This window comes from Sinohyriopsis cumingii, chromosome 3 (genome assembly GCF_028554795.1).
Source record: "Sinohyriopsis cumingii isolate HCF-2022 chromosome 3, ASM2855479v2, whole genome shotgun sequence".
NCBI lineage: Eukaryota > Metazoa > Mollusca > Bivalvia > Unionida > Unionidae > Sinohyriopsis > Sinohyriopsis cumingii.
The window spans coordinates 33,579,372-33,597,280 of NC_142963.1; the positions used below are offsets into that span (position 1 = coordinate 33,579,372).

A 17,909-nucleotide genomic window follows, 5' to 3' on the forward strand; every position below is an offset into this window, starting at 1 on the left:
TTTTCATGACGGGGTTTTAAAATACTAGATTTATTAAATAGTATATTTAATATTGCTTCGGGTAATTGTTCTTCTTTAGATTTCTAATTTCTTCAACAACTCCTTCTTTGAATTTTGCAATCAATTCTACGTTTTTTTCTACTAGTTCGGGTTCAGGTGCATGTTCTTTTTGCACGTCGGCGACTTCAGTACGAAGTTTTCCAATACTTTCAAGTATTTCCTCACCAACAGGTGGAGGTTGAGCCGCAGCTATATCAGTTGGAAGATCTCGTAAAATCTTCTTTGTCTGTTTAGTTCTTCTTGCTATTTTTTCAGTTTGTTCTGCTGTTTGTTTTGATACCGGAAGAAGATCTTCTTTGGTGACAGTTGCAACTTGTTCAGTAGGTGCAGTGACGGGTTTAAACAGTTTTTTAGTTTCTTCTTCGTACTCAGCTTGTGCTTCTTGCTGCGCTTGTAGATTTTTTCTAAATGAGTCTCTGACAGGAAGAAATTTTTTAATTGCTTCTAATGGTTCTCGTGCTATTCTTGCAGTATGAGATTCTGGATGTACCATTATTTTTAATATAACAATTTTTTAATTGATATCAGCAGAAGGGGTGTAAATTTAATTAAACAGATATGATTAATATAATGAACAACTGTGCGTGGTTAATTCAAGGAACAACAGATAAATGCAACAAAAGGTGCCGTGGAGAATATTGCAGGAGACATAATTATTTTTTAAAGAAATATCCTCACGCTGGTTCACGAAGTTGTGTTGAAAACAACGGCATGAGGATTATATCAGATTTGTAAAAATTGCGGTGGAGATCGATATCGAAGTTTAATGATATATTACAGAAAAAGAAAGAACATAAATCCAAAACCACCATCAGAACTTGAATATTACTTGAAACATAGAACAAATTCCCAGGATTCAGATGAAGATTCCCAGGATTATTAAGCAGCAGAGGGGGTTCGTCTACAATTCTGTTTGGGACAAACAATAATCGTAGACGTGGTATTGACCTCTGTGAAGGGTCACTATTTTTTTTTTGTCTAAAAAACGTACGTGACGCGTTAAGTGGTCTGTTCACCCCCTCTGCTGCTGCCCAAGACTCGAACCGATGAGGACAGAGGTGAGTAGGCAGTGATCGGTAACGGCAAGCGCTTTAAACCAAACAGCCACCTGGGGCCCCAGAAAAAGAGAACGTGACTAAAACAGCATCAGACTTCATTGTATCCGTGTGGTATTTTAACGGGAGAATCTTTTCAAAGTTGAAAAATAACAGATCGATCTGAGTAAGAATGAGGGACGACCTCTCAAAATTAAAAGACCTTTTGTAATCGCACTAAAAGCGTAAGTCGAGTTTAAATTCAGTCTGACCTTTCTCATGACCTTCAGTTTGTTTGTCCTATGATTACTGAATGATTTTTTTCGACTCTATGTATTTGATTTAAACACAGTTAACTAATAGTACATGTCATTGCACTCATACTTTTGTGGCTCACTTTCTCTTGGATTTGAGGGGTTTTGTTATTATTTATTTATTTATTTATTTATTTATTTATTTATTTATTTATTTATTTGATTTTGTAGTAAAGGGAGGATAATTCTTTGACTAATTGTTAATTCGAAATGATTCACCACTAATACTTCGGTGATACGTTTTCAATGGGACCAGACTTTATTTTTCGATTCATGCGAGTTTCGTTAATGTCTGATTACTATATTGCGGAGAAACCACGATCATCTCCAAGACTATGAATACATATAAGAGTACGCTCTACAGATATTATGAACTTAAGAGAGATTGACAGGTTGTTTACATTTGCAGCATGCATAATGGAGAGAATGTTTACACACCTCTACGTCACCTTTATGTACTCTGCATGAAAATTCTTGGGATATTGTACTTGTGGAAACTAGACACGATCTAAGCACACAGCTAACCAAAATGACTGATCCCATGTACTTGAAAAATCAGCCTGCAGTATAGTTATTAAAATAGGGAAAACAAACTTTGTCAGAATAGACAATACCAGCTTCTGAAAGTGCAATGAATGACCTACTAAATATGTAAAATGTATTTTAAAAAATAATCATCAGCTCTTTTTTTACAATGTACCTCTGAAGTTCAGTAAGTGAAAATGACCAAGTAGAGCTAGCAGTGTTTGATAGGTACACATCTAAGGCCGAGCTGTATACTCTATAAACAAAATTATACGCATCGATCATACACCAAAATAAAGGGAATTAAAAGTTCCTTGAACAGTATCCAAGATATACAAGATATTTTTAAATAGCCAGTATAACCAATTTCTTTAAAATATAACCCTATGCAAAATAACGAAACTTTAGAGCGCCACCTAAACTAAAAACGAATAGTTGTAGCTTCTAGTAAATATTTACACCCTCTCCTCAAGCCTCCCGGTTCGTTTTGAAACCCTCCTAGGTACATACAATGCTGAACATTGGAATAGGAGGAAGTATATCAACCATATAATATAATACAGAAAGCTACTTCAAACTGAAGTGGTTTGGGCTCTACCTATTTTCAAGCGAAATATTACATACGTCTTTTTATGTATTTACACGGTAGGCACTAGATGAGTTGTGTAGACTTTAAACTCTCTTTCAAAACATTATTATAGTGTATTTGTTTCTCAAAGCATTATGACCTTTGACAATATTTTCCCCTTACTATTGTTTTGTTACCTTTTATTTCATTATTGTGTTGTCTTTCCTTATTAATACAAGTTTTTTCTCCACTACACATTTGTACTCTTCCTTCTATCCTCCTTTCATTTGCCATCACATTTTACATTTTGTTTTATTCGGCTTCTTTTTACCCCACATTCCCTGCAGTTGTCAGTTACCTTCTTACCTTACTAATATATATATATATATATATATATATATATATATATATATATATATATATATGTGTGTGTGTGTGTGTGTGTGTGTGTGTGTGTGTGTGCAGAATAATTGACTTAGATACACAACAAAATCAGCAGATCAAATAACATCCACCATCAGGGTTTTCGCTGTAATGCTGTAATATATTGTCTACCCCTATAATTTATCAAGCAAAATGTGTTCCTGTTATTACATATATGACAACTTTAAGATTGGAACTATGAAATGTCAGGGATTAGGGGATCCAGTTAAGAGAAGGGATGTTCTGCACTATCTAAAACAAGTGAAATACTTGATTATTCTTTTTCAAGATACCCACTTTATTAATAAATGGGAAAATGACTTATTATCTCGGGGCTATGAATGTGTTTTCAGTTCCTTTTCATTAAACTCGATAATTCTATACTAGTTATAGTAATTTTAAATTTAGCCTACAGAACAAAATAAAAGACGTTACTAACAATAAAAGAAGTTAACATAAAAGTATAGATTTACTCTCATTAATGTATACTGTCCTAACCGTAAAAGTCCAAATTTCTACTCAGAAGTCAAGATCGATGTAACCTTCATCAGCACTGATAATTAATGTGATTATTCGGGGTGATTTTAACTTAGTCATTGATCTAGAGTTTGATATCTAGAATAATACTTGAAATAATCCAAGGGCAAGACAGGTGGTTCTGATGTACAGAACATAATTCGGTTGGCATTTTGGTAAGAGAGATAGATTTGTACAAAAAGATACACCTCGAGAAAAAGTAACCCAACTAAGCAAGCTAGGCTAGACTTTTAGTCTTATTTCTGGAAATCTTTACAATGCTGAATAAACTGTCATAAAACTCGGCTACAGAACTAACCATTCCTTTTTAAAAGAGACTTTGATTTTTATATAGAAAAATTGATAAACACAAAACTTGTTGGAAATTCAATAACTCATTATTAAAAGACCCATATTATATTTCTCTTGTTGAAGACATAATTCATCATTGTAAAGGTGAGTATATTTGCTCTAACTAAACATTTAAATTCGAGCAAATTCCAGCTTCTGGGGTAATTTTGCCACAAATGATCAACTTTTTCTAAAATGATAATGTTAGAAATGAGAAGGAATTATATATCTTACTCATCCTTAAAAAAATCAAGATCAACTTGGGGCACATCTCATTAATGAAATTATTTATTTGGAACAAACATATTAAAAATTAATGTTAAGTTTGGAGACCAAAATGAATGGGTTTAACTTCGTAGGAAAAAAAGTAAGTGTGAGGTCAAGTAGAAATTTGCTTTATTTATTGTATTATCTGTTATTATGCACCTGTAGGTAGAAAAACAAAATGAGTATATAAGAAGGTCACTGCATTTGTATTTTTCTGACCTATATGGCACTCATAATGTCATGCAGTATAGCTCATGACAATTTATAATGTCATGCAGTATAGCTCATGACAATTTATACTGTCATGCAGTATAGCTCAGGACAATGTATTCATATTTCCCATTCACATGCAGTAACCTAAAAATATTTCATTTACTATTTCTTATAAATGGTAAAATGATAAGGTGATCAAGATACTTGCACGAGTATAAGTTTAGTATAGTATACCCTACTGTGAAAAAAGTGCTCTCAAAATATTAAAATCTAATAAAATTTAAAAAGAACAAAATTCAAATATGTATGTAAAGTATGGACAATAAATTTTGATCAATACAATTCAAATGATGCACAATCAATTTTTATCAATGTAATTCAAATGAAAAGCTAATACATACTGGAATGTCAAAATACTGTTAAATTTTGAATTGTAATTTTTTTTGTCTATATTCACTGATCAAGTATAATTTCTTTCGGGAAAATAAAATCATGAAAAATGACACAATTAACAGTAACATTAAGGATTTTCGAAATATGATGTCGTATAAAAAAATACACTAACGGCTGGTATAACACTCTTAAATGTGATGCCGTACAAAAATAATCTTATAACAACGTTCTTTTCTCAAGAACGTTTAAAATATTAAAAATCTGAAAATTTTTAAAATGGACAAAAGTTTTGCAAAATTCGAAAAGATGCTCTAGTTGAAAACTTGGCACATTACCCTAGTTCATGCACGCACATATTCCAACATTTATTGAAATAACGGAACAATTAAATGAAATATGCTAAAGTTATCACAAAACTAAAACAAGAAGAAGAAAAAACAACATATAAGTTTTTATGTGTGTACAGATTTTAAAGGTACTTCAAAAGTGCTGATTAAGTTTATAAATAAAACATGCATACAAAAAATATATAGATAAAAATTGGTAAATCCTCAAAATACAATTAATTAGTTAATTTAATGTATAAACAAGACTCTTTAAACAAAATCTAAAATGTTCAGCTGTAACATCATCACAGGTGACATGCCAGGGGAAAAGGTCCCCTATGTTAGTCGTCTATCACAATATGTATGAGGATTAGAAGGCCCTTTTCTAAATCCCCGATCCAGCAGGGGTGAAGAAATGTCTCAAAGCAACAGTTTATACCAAAAACGTCAACGAATAACGCTATCAGTTTCCGTTCGTAAGTTCCAAAGAGTGTCGTAAGTTAGTACATACATACATGCATACATACATACATACATACATACATACATACATACATACATACATACATACATACATACATACATACGTAACATAACATAACATAACATACCGTGCAATGTAAGTAATGTTAGGAAACTATTGCAGTCAGATTCACTGGCGATAGTGAAAACAATATTCAGCTGATGTATTAAAAAGCTAATTACAAAACACAGAACTCTAGATTTCAACAAAAACAATATTAAATCTTTTCCAACATAAAACCAATGCAATTTTCTTTACATTTAACTTTAGTGGGTCAAGCACCAAGTTCGCGACCCGCACAGATGAAGCAGAAACTGAATTGTAAAAAAAAATACAGTTTGCAAAAACAAACAAAACATGAAATATGAAATATGTCTATACGAAGTGAAACTTGGCAGATCACCTATCATGACGTTGCGAAAGACAAGAAATACAATTAAAAACTTATAAAAGCGACATCAAGAGTCTTGAGCGTTGAGGACGGGTATGCGTCTGTCTACTTTACAATAAAGGGGAGATAACTTTCAAGTTGGCGTCATGTACTGAGCAAGCAATGAGTCCTGAGAAATGTTAGAAGTGGAGAGCTCCTTTTTCAGGCGTAGTTTCCTAAAATCTTGAACTGATTCTTCTTTTCCAGTATCCATTACTGGAGATGGAAACTGTTCTAATGACTCGTACGAGTGAATATTACTGTTTGGTACAGTCTCCAACTCCGTGATTTCCTGATCTCCGATTAAAATGGACTTTCTTTTTTTCTTCTTTTTGCGCAACTTGCGAACGGATCTGCAATGCAGGGAAAACGTTATTTTTGATACATCAAGAACATGTTTCAATTATTTTTAACACATTCGGTTGCTTCTGAAATATACCTACGATTCTCGAGGACGTTCTTACTTAAACCATCGACTCTGTTTTAGAAATTATAAGCATACGGACGGATTGCTGGTATCCGAACGTAAGCATATATCAATCGGAGCACCCTCAGCAACATCCAGGGTATACTACGATGGCTCCTTAAGATAACTAGTTGTTTGCTTTTTTTTTATCTTTTTTTTTTTGGGGGGGGGAGGGGGTTTCTTCTCGGAGAGATAGTTGGACTATGCAAATGACACAAGCATTATTTTGTTTTACTGACTTTGGTCCGGTTAAATAATACGATGATAAGAAAAATTAAGGAAGTAATCCATATGTGAAAATGAGAAAAAGGTCTGTTTTACATAACACATATTAACACCATTACATTAATTATATCGACGTTTTACAATGCTATAAGTCATATTTGCTGAACATTATTACACCTGTCATGAGAACTTTGTATGACTGAAGACAATTTATACGAAAGAGGAATGAGAAAATACTCTTATCTACAAAATTATAAAGCTGAACGACTACAAAAACTGATTTATAAAAACGCACATGATATGAAAAGAGACTAGGGAATAAATATTATGCATTTGCATGTAAACCATGAAAACCGTTCACCGTATAGTATACGCCCGCCCTTCGTTTAACAGTCATCTATGTAATCACTAGATGACCATGACTGAAGCTGCAAAATCATCCACACAATTTGGATAAAAGTTATTGTGCAAAAGAAAAACAGTTTACTTTGAACCACAATGACATTGACATTTGACCTTTATTCCCCAAAATAAAAAGCCTCTTACCTACCTTGAGTGCAAGCCTTCCACAAACATTGATCAATATACATGGTCTAGAACTAAAAATATTATCTGAAAGCCATGACCCCAGTTGCAACGACCTTGACTTTTTGGCTTTGTGAATCAATAATTCTCTTTCTTACCCAAATTTTAGACCATACACGATTTGGTGAAGGTACATGGTCGAAAACTGAGATGCGCAAAAACCATTTGTAATTATTTAGGCACTGTAATATCGATCTTGACCTTTTCAATGCAAGATCAATGGGTCTTATTACCTTACACCAGGTTGAAACCATCCGCAAAGGTTAGTCCAGATCTGTGATACAAACCTAATGAAAATGTGTAGAAATAATTTTTTCTTCCATCAGTCACAGGAACCTTGACGTTTAATCTTTTCATCACAGAATCAAAAAGCGTCATTCAAATTTCAAAATGCAAGCTAATTACCAAAACTTGGATGTAAACAGTTCTCCTGCATTCAGCTTCGGTGACCTTGACCTCAAACCTTTTGGATCCAAGATAAAGAAGTTCTTCCTTGCCGCAAGTGCAGGTTACGTACAAAGTTTAGTTACGGCAGACTGCGGAAAACATGAGTTATAATGCGGAACCAACAGAGAAGAAAGACTTGTGTAAGTACGAGCAGAAAGACATTCATACGGACAATGTCATAACATGACACGCTCCTCCTTATAGGGAGTGTATAATTATCATAGCTATGTTAGGCTAAGTATTGAACATTATAGACCTATATATAGTTTATTTAAACAAATGTAATTTTATCCATGATAACCATGGGGTCCTCCATTACTAGGATACCCGGGGGCACGTGCCCCCTGTGCCACCACTTTTTCCGGCTCTGAAAGGCACTAAATTACCTATTTGTGTTGCTGTGCCCCAAATCACCAAACCAGATCACACGAGTTCTTTCTCTGACGAGAAACAAAACACGAATGGGGTTTTGAATTTATTATATAACCCCTATTCAACGCTTTCCAAAAATGTTACGGTGAATGAAATTCACAATTAAATGCGATTTATAGAAAATGGCAACTTTTGATGCTTTAACCACGAGGATGTCAGCTCAGTTGCTGAGAGACTATAAAGAACGCCCTGGTGATGCCTGGCGTTACATGACGTACTTTTGTAAACAATGTGCATCCAATGGAAGCTTTAGTACTACCACGTGAGTCTGATGCTTTGTCAATAAAGTACGATGGAATCTCTGATAACACGAAATCACCTTATCGGTACTATAAATTAACACAAGAAGTGCAAACGTGACCCTAACCATCGCTCGATTCGACCTTTGTCACGCGTCTTTTATAGCTTCAGAATCGCAAAAAGACTGAAAAAGCTATACGTTTCCATTCAAAAAACAGTAACGAACCAGCGCCTAACTCTCTGACGACCATCGCATGAATATAATCCTGCGAATTAACTTTCATTTTCACCATTACGGTCACAAAGTCTTTCTACAAGACTCCATCAGGCGAATCGAGCGGATGGTTGGGGTCACGCTTGCACACATTGTGTTAATTTATACTGCCGATAAGGTGATTTCGTGTTTTCAGAGATTTCATCTTACTCTATTGATGAAACGTCAGACTCCTGTGGTACTACATCCAAAGTGTTTTCAGTCATTGGCGGAATGACCCGAGCGTTCTTATGACGTTGAAAATACTTGTAATAACAATTACTATTGACCTGTGACAAGGAATGCTGATATTGTTCAAGATGCGGTCATATTAACATTTTATTGTCGAGAAGTACACAACAACAGAGAAAATTGATAGACGCCAAAAGAAATATAGATTCCGGAGACGAATGGGTACATTTATATTGACACTAGGTAATCCATCTACTACCAGTTTTGAAGTATGTTCTGTTTTGCTTGTTTTCGTCAATGATCAGTCCCATCTTTACGAGTAAAGATATTGTAAGCATGACTAAGCACCTGTACAAACTAAATAAATAATTACATGTACCGTTATTCATCGTTAGAAACGGTCGTTTCCAATCATATCAGGACCAGACTTAACACATCAATGCTGTAAACTTTGATGTATTATTCATAACGAAGCAAACCGTACTTTGCATCTTCATCTACTGGGGTATAAAAACAGCTAAGTAGTGACAGGATGCAAGATAGATCTAAAGGTCAGGTAAAACTAACATGTACATGTAATGGGGATGAGGGGGCAAATTACGGCGGTCACAGGAGATTCGATTTTTTTTTTTTAATTGAATCATTACGAAAGCCGAAAGCCATAAATTGGTCTTTTTGTCAAAAGGGAAACAGCAAGAAATGCACATATGATTAAAGAGTATTCTTTGGAACTTGTCCCAGATTACCTATGTAGCTACAATCTGTAAACGCATATTATCCTTTTTCATTACTTCATTCAAACAGCGTGTTCGTTGTACTTAACAATCCACGCGATGACCTTGATGAAAACAGGAAATGAAAACGGATACTCGGAATGAAAAGAAATATGTAATGCCAACATCAAAAGAGTATGTGGAATTAAAATGAATATGCCACATATCAAACGAGTTCTGAGCTGGAATCGAAAGACTATTAAATCATAATGATCTAAATCCAAGTATCAGGTGCGAAATGCGTGCATTCTTTGTGCGCGTTCATGTGTGCTAGAGAACGAAAATAAAGAGTGAATGCGTAACTGAACTATACACGTATAAATTCAAATTAAGAACACACCATACATGCATAGATACGTGCGTGTGAGCTTCGTTTGCAATTCAAAAAAAGTTTAAAAAATACACCAAAAGTTTCACTTACAGTTGATGGTGAAAATAGTGAAATCACCTGAAATAAGGTGAATTAAAATTAAACATGAAATGAAAATTAACACTGAAATACGATCAATAAGGAATGCATGTGTTATGTGGCATGCAAAATCGTTTATTTCGAACTGCGGTGTTTCTATCAAAAATCCTTTGTATAGGCTTCTTTCACTTGGAACTTTAGCAGTTTTAAATGATTAACAGATATTGCCCCTACTCTTGAAATGACTGACATATCAGGCTTGTTCACGTTCAGGGCCACAGCGATGACGTGCCCTGGTGTAAGAAACACCCGAGCCACTCCTAGTTCCTTTTCAAACAAAAAAATTCTTTTATAAAATTAAAGTGTTGCTCGGCCATTGCCCCCTTATGGACTGCCCCCTCCCACCCCACCCCACCCCACCCCCACCCCCATGTCGGCCCTGTGTGTTACATGTTATCTAGACAGATAATTACAGTGGACGAAGATTTACTGCTTTACTGCAAACAAACGAAGCATTTCGTAATCAATCTATCAAAATACCGGCTGCTGACCGATTGCATCCGTTCAGCGTAGACCCGATATAGTCCGTTCTCAAAAATAATTATAACCGATTTCCGTCTATTTAAAGACTCGCTTTAACTTCTGGCATAGATTTTGAATGATTCAGTTGTGATGGATAAAATCTGTTTTCAGTACTACCATTCCAACTCTTCTAAATGCGGTATAATATTATTAATTTAAATTACGTCAACAGATCACGGGTACATTTATTTTAAAACGGACTATAAAAGAGACAATACCGTTTGTAAGCCGTCTGAGCAACTGTTAGATTTCAGCCAGGTTTGTGATATTATGATTACCCCTTGTTCGTAGTAAATCTCCGTTCGCTGTAAATTACACGCAAGGCCTGGTCTAATCAGTATCAAATATACCTATAGGATTTTTCCAATGTATGCCAAGTCACGTTTCCCTGAAAATGGGAGCTGTGTATGTAGAAAACTGCAGACTAAGTTCTAAAATCAGAGTTCACAAGAAGGAAACATATGTCAAAGATACAAGAACGCTCACTATATATAGCTTTGGACTGATTGTGAGCCAATTTGGACTGTTTAATGTATTCGTATGTTATAATTAAGGTAAGTATTAATCAAATCAATGACTTTCTAGGAAATAGAAACACCGCCAAAAAATCAAACCTTAAAACATCGTACTGAACTATGTACAGTCCTGCAACTCAAAACAGGCGCAAACCTCACACATAGTTCACCTTTTAGACGATATGCTCAAGTGGGATACCAGATATTCAGTGAGGCGATAGAAAAGGTGCTAGGGAAGAAATCGAATACTCCTCAGCAAAGAGGTGTCTATGACATTACCCTCTGAGTCCCACACCTTCGGATATATATGAGATAGCAAGAGGGAATATTGTATAATATGTTATTAGCTGCTTTTCCTGCATAGAAGTCGTGAAAAATATGATGTCAGGCGATATTTCACTTGTAGAGCAGACCTATGCATAGTGTTACAGTGTTACGAACATACATTTCACAATGGCGGCCTAATGTTAATTTCTCGTTTGAAGTTAGCATTTACATGTTTGAACTTGTTTCACATGAAGCTCTTGTTAGAGGCTATTTCGCTCTACTATATTGTTTACCTATTACGATGAATGTATCAAGCTATTTTCGACTTTTAATGTAATCAGACTCGTGCCTTTTCAAAATTATTAACATCTTCATGTATCCGAAAAGACAGCGATGTTATTTGAACAAGATGATTCTTCATTTTGTCATACGTTTGAGAAGATTTTTAAGGCCAGACGGAAAGTAAAAAAATCAACTATAGTTAAAGAATTTCTGGTACAGGTAAATCACCAACTTTCCGGCACCCTTGCTTTCAAAGCCTTGCCGGATTAACCGTTTTGCCGGACCAACCGACGTCACGAATCGCCAATATAATGCAGTTTCATCTGCATTATACACCTGCTCAGGACTGAGGTGCTCATCAGCTACAAGCTTCTAAGATTTTTCCACATACTCGGCAGCTCCTCTTCGTGGTCTGCAGACCGTTCTTCTCCACACACATGTATGAAAATTCCACGACGTTTCTTGAAACTTTGAAGCCATCCTTCACTATAGTCACACTCATGTTCTAATCTAAGTTCTTTATGAAACAACTGATCCTGGTCCATTACCATTCTGCCCTACAAGTCCTCTCCGTCACTCCGACGTCGTCGAAAGCATTCCATCATCACTCGGTCATACTCAGTACTCTTACCATCTTTCATATATTTTCTAATGTTCATTTGCTTCTTGGAATTACTGTCTGATTAGAATTTAAATATTTTGTCCCTCTGCTTCCTTATATCGTTAACAGTTGATGAACCAACACCATATTTGTCACATAGCTTTCGCACGAAAACATCACGGTCCAGTTTTTTTTAACAGTTCTACTTTATCTCGTTTACGCTTGACGCCACCATTGACACTTGCATCTTTCTTAAAAGCCATAGCTAGGGTTAAATGTAAGTAAAATAAGCTAAGAATAGCACAAAATACAAGTATCATCAACAACAAATGCAGGGTAAACAATCCAAGTGAGTGCACGACAAGTAAACTAATTTGGCGGTGTTGGGAATTTCAAGTGCCCTCTCGTAATTTTGTTCGGATTAAAAGAGGTGCCGGACCATCCGTTGCCGGAAAATCGGTGGTTTACCTGTATAGAAATGCACACTGTATAATAGGAAGGCTTTGGACAGTAAACTTGACTGCTTCTAAATAGCAGTTCGATGCTGAATGAAAAACTCATATTTTAAAGTGTACCAAAAAAAAATTTAATGTGCAAAATCGTTGCAAAATCCAACCAAACGTTACCTGGTAATATTACTTTAAAATATTGCCACAATTTTGTGCAACCAAACACATACGACTAGTTAAGACGGTTTCAAATGATACCCGCATGTTATCTGGTGCTGGATCTAACAATGTACTTAATTTTCAAAGAGCCTGAAACATTGGTAAGGATTGCTTCATTTATAGGGGCTTTAATTATTTTGTATCTTTCTTTTTGTGATAACAAGAACACCATGCATATAACCTCTAAAGTTCAAACGTTCTCGTAATGTAAATTTCCAGCACCCTCAAGGACTCACAGAATGAAAAAATAGGAACTAATCTAGAAATGGGTCAAGATAAAATAGAGTACATATGGCTTTGGCTCGCCATGATTAGTTGATAAGGAAAGTTAGCTTTTAGTAAAAAGATTCTTTTTTGAGAACCGCTCCGGTGGCCTAGTGGTTAGAGCGTCCGCCTCGGATGCGGGAGGTCGTGGGTTCGATCCCCGGCCGAGTCATACCATAGACTTACAAAAATGGTACTAACAGCTGCCTCGCTTGGCGCTCAGCATTAGGAGGTTAGTGTTAGGACTGGTCGGCCTGGTGTCAGGATAATGTGACTGGGTGGAACATCATGCTACATGTCTGCCACATGATGCTCCAGTGCTAGACATCACAATAAACTGCCACATTGCAGACATCGTAGCGATATGACTGAAAAATTGTTAAAAGTTACGTTTAAAATCAAAATCACAACACCACAACATAACTTTTTTGAGAGCTTATCCTAGGTGTAACTGAAAATAATAGACATTGTTTTATTGATGGAATTTCAGTCCTTTAACAGCCGTGAGCTTGGAACACCAATTACTGAAATTAGCACCTGACTCTCTGGTGCGGAATTGAAAGAATATGTTTAAAATACACGTAAATCCAGAAAATGTTGCGGCTCATACACTTTTCTCTACACAGAAGCTGTGATCCAGTATGCATCAATATATGTCTGATTATGAGCACTCAAAAATTTAAAGTTACTGAGCTTTTAATATCACGGTGTTTGCATAGGTTTACTATGGGATAGCAAGCAAAATTAATACCTTTTGTAAACCACAGACAGCCAGCCTAGAAATGGGTAAAGACAAAACTGGGTATATATGGGTTTAGCCGGCCAGGATGGATTAATAATGAAATTTAGATTTTAGTTAAAAGAGTGTTTTGACAAATTATCCTAGTTGTAACTGCAAAAAAATAGAGACATTGTTTTATTGATGGAATTTCAGTCCTTTAACAGACTCGAGTTTGGAACACTCCTCTACACAAAAGCTGTCGCTCAATATGCATCAATACTGATAAAATATAGGTTTGATCACGAGCACTCAGAAATTTAAAGTTATTGAATTTTTAATACCATAGTGTTTGCATTGGTTCACTGTGGGAACTGAATCAATGCCCTGACTCCTGAATGCATACTGTTGGCATTAACGGAGAAACGAATGACATTGGATTAATTAATAATACCGCGTAAAAGAAATTTTCTTCATACATTTTTTCAATTTGTTTGCATTACTACATTTTTAGATTCACAATTGGATGGTATCTGAGACACCAATGAAATTGATTTTAGTCAGCTTCCAACTCATCCTGACTTGTCCAGTCTATTAACCAGACACGACAATTGATTTCAAACAACACCATGCTACTTCCATGTAGACATACAATTTGCACAAATGCGGTCGCCAACGACAGGTTCATTACTAAGATCCATGCCTCATCTAAGTGCAACACGAATTCTGCATATCTTTGGAAAACACATACAATTCAAATAAAACAGAAACGAAACCACGGCGGCAAAATTCTATACATTATAAAATACATATTATTGTGGGACAATCAGTCAACAAATATGCAGCTTGATTAAAAGTCTATTTATCTTGTGCATTTTTGGTAAATTCATATTTCGGTTGTATTTAAAGTGTCAGCGCATGACAACATTTACAAAAAACTATTATTATTATTATTATTATTATTATTATTATTATTATTATTATTATTATTATCTGAAGGAACTATTAACATAATCAAGTGGGATCTAAATAAAAATTAAAATATTCAGGTAATTCAGTAAATGCTGAAATAAAAATCAACGACGAACACACGAAAAAACAACCATTATTTTCGCATAATGATTCATATTTTTAAAATACATTTTGAGGTAAAGACATTTAATAAGATTTTCAAATCAACAAATAATAATAATAATAATAATAATAATAATAACAATTACTTAATAAAGAAAAATTACCATTTTCATGTTACTTAATAAATAAATTCCCTTTCTCATACTACTTAATACATAAATTCCCTTTCTCATGCTACTTAATAAATAAATTCCCATTTTCATGTTTCTTAACAAATAAATTCCATTTTTCATGTTAATTTATATAATAAATATTATAAACATGATCTTGCGGAAAGCCATGACTAGAAATCTAACAAAGTTACTTGTATTTTAGTCTCAGCACTTTTGTTTACCAAAGGTTTCCAGTGACGGAACTGGAAATCAAAAGTGGTTACAAAAAGAAGTACCGCTTCTGTACAATGCGAGCACATTAAAAAGAAAAGAACCTATCCAACGTCCGTTGCTGATAAGGATGTTAAAATACTTACGATGTAGTTGCTTCGTCTGTCCGTAAATCTGCGGATTGGACCTGAGTATCTACTCTTCCGATCGTTTCTGTGTGGACTGTTCCTGTTGCTTCGATTGTCGTAGTGGCATGGTTAGAACCGAGTATTATCTCCTCTGAACTCATTGTGGACGAGTTTCTATGCCTTTTATGTTTTGTTTGACGTATACCTTCGCTATATAAAGACTTATCCTTACGGTTACTGCTGTCAGGATCACTTGCAAAGACTTCTTTCTCCGAGTACTCGTCTCTGCTTTTTCGTCTAGACGTCGGTCTCTCCCTACGATTGTCATGGCTTTCAGGAACATCCTCCGCAACGACTTCTTTCTCAAAATAGTCGTCTTTATTTTGTCGTCTAGACTTCTGTCTCTCCCTGCGCTCTTCGTGTTTTTCAGGTGCATCCTGCGCAAAGACTTCTTTCTCACGGCACTCGTCTTTACTTTGTCGGTTTGACTTCTGTCTCTCTCTCTGGCCTTCACGTTTTTCAGTATCTGCACTCTCAATTTCCTCTGCCTGTATAACACTGTCTTCCGTATCTACATCTCCTTCACTCGATGGACGTTTCTTTCGCCGTTTACCTGGTTGATTATGTAAAGAATTTTCCTTTTCTTTGAACACAGCATTACTTTGTTTGGAGTCAGATGGACTTTGATTGTCCCTCTTTTGAACAACAGGCTTCCCATTTTTGTCTATCGTGATAATAACACTTTCGTTAGCCTTTGAGATGGTCTCAGAGGATTGCTTTCGATTACTTTCTTTCGTGTTTCCTCTAGCCTTCAAGCGCGCATGTTCATTGCTATTGTCCTGATAATGATCTAGATTCGAATAAGGGCTTTCCATAAAATCTTCCGAATGTTCTACAGTACTGATACCTTTATATGAATCTTCCTCCTTGGATTTTGGTTGATTTGGGTGTTTTGAGGAAGTGTTATCTGATGACTCGCCGGAGCTTCTGCGTGCAGGAGAGCCGTGAACAAAAGCTTCAGCTTGTTTTGAATCCCTTCTTTTTCCTCTTGTACGTGAACTGTCTTGTCTCCCATCTGGACGGGGAGATGATGCTCTCCTTTGTTCGTGTTTATCACTGGGCGGGCCTTTATAAATGCCATTCATAGTTTCTATCATCCTTTCCTTGGAGGTGAAAGCTTGATTGTCTCGTCCGTAAACGGAATGTGCTGGAGTAAGGTGAGCTTCTATATCAGGAGTAATCTGAGGTTTGAATATACATCGAAGAATTATACCAATAATTAATAACACAACAGCAAATGACAAAATAACGATCCCTGCGATATGCCATCCTCCAAATTTTGGAAAGTTAGTATCATTACCATAAATGCCGATAAAAGTTAATGTCAAGCCTGGGATTAATATTGGTATGCTGAATGATATAAGACAGGGTCCAAATAGTGTCTTGTAATTATGATGTTCGATTATCCGGGTTTCCAGCGTTGTCATGATGAAGGTGACTGGACATACTCCAAAAAATGTCTGGTTTAATCAGCCTGTTAATAAATAAACCAAACAAATATGAAAATCATTGGCATGTCAAGAAGTAAATAAATACATAAATAAATAAATAAATAAATAAAGTAAAGCGAGGTGGATATTGGCTAACTTTGCATTTACTATTAAATAGGTGGCCCCGAGTGGCCGAGTGGTCTAAAGCGCTCACCGCTACGGATCACTGCCATCTCACCTCTTTCTGCGTCGGGTTGAGTCTCAGGCTCGGTTGACGTAAGTACGTGAGAAAGCTTGCCAGTAGCTCCTCGTGAGTCGGTAGTTCTTCCCAGGGTTTTCCAGGGTTCTTCCTCCACCACTTATACTGGCCGCCATTAATAGCCTATCTTGTGCTGAAAAATGGCGTTAAAGCCTACAACAACAACAACTATTAAATAATCCATGAAATGGCACCTTTTCATTTGTTTTAAACAATTTTGGCAGTCTGACCAAAATTTAATGCTGAGGCATCTGTTTCTGCTAATCGATTGATGGTCAATTCAACGTTAATTAATTTGCTCACTTCACCGCCAATTAAAATTGGGGCCTGAAGTCCAAAGCAACAAAAAAGCGCACATCTAAATTTGGACAACAAAGGTAATCCATTAAATAATCATTGCAGTGAAAGTGACCAACGTCCACGAAAAGTGACCAATCGGAACAGCACTACGTAAAGTAATAGTTTGAATCAATCAAAAAGGTTAGGCACATCCCCTTAAATAGTAATTGATTGTCCACACAATCTCTCACAAAAGTTGGACACACCACTAACATAGCTATTGATTGTCCATGCAGTCTTTTACAAAGGTTGGAAACATCCACTCACACTGTCATTGATTGTCCATACAACCTGTCAAAAAGGTTGGGCACATCACTGACATAGCTATTGATTGTTCATACAACCTGTCATAAAGGTTGGGCACATCACTGACA

General features: G+C 35.7%; 1 protein-coding gene across 3 annotated transcripts in view; it reads right to left on the reverse strand.

The window, feature by feature from the left end:
- Positions 1–4,170: 4,170 nt before the first annotated feature.
- LOC149802660 (uncharacterized) overlaps positions 4,171–17,909 on the reverse strand; it is an 86,054-nt gene continuing 72,315 nt past the window's right edge. For 2 of the 3 annotated variants that reach the window (XM_089952027.1, XM_089952026.1), the window contains exons 2-3: positions 15,466–16,981; positions 4,171–6,296 (exon numbers count right to left, since the gene is read on the reverse strand). In XM_089952027.1, coding sequence (XP_089808153.1) covers positions 6,038–6,296; positions 15,466–16,934 — 1,728 coding nt within the window. In that variant the 5' untranslated portion in view covers positions 16,935–16,981 and the 3' untranslated portion in view covers positions 4,171–6,037. Of the gene's footprint in view, positions 6,297–9,977; positions 10,005–15,465; positions 16,982–17,909 lie in introns of all 3 variants that reach the window. The other variant, XM_089952028.1, reaches the window with a different exon arrangement.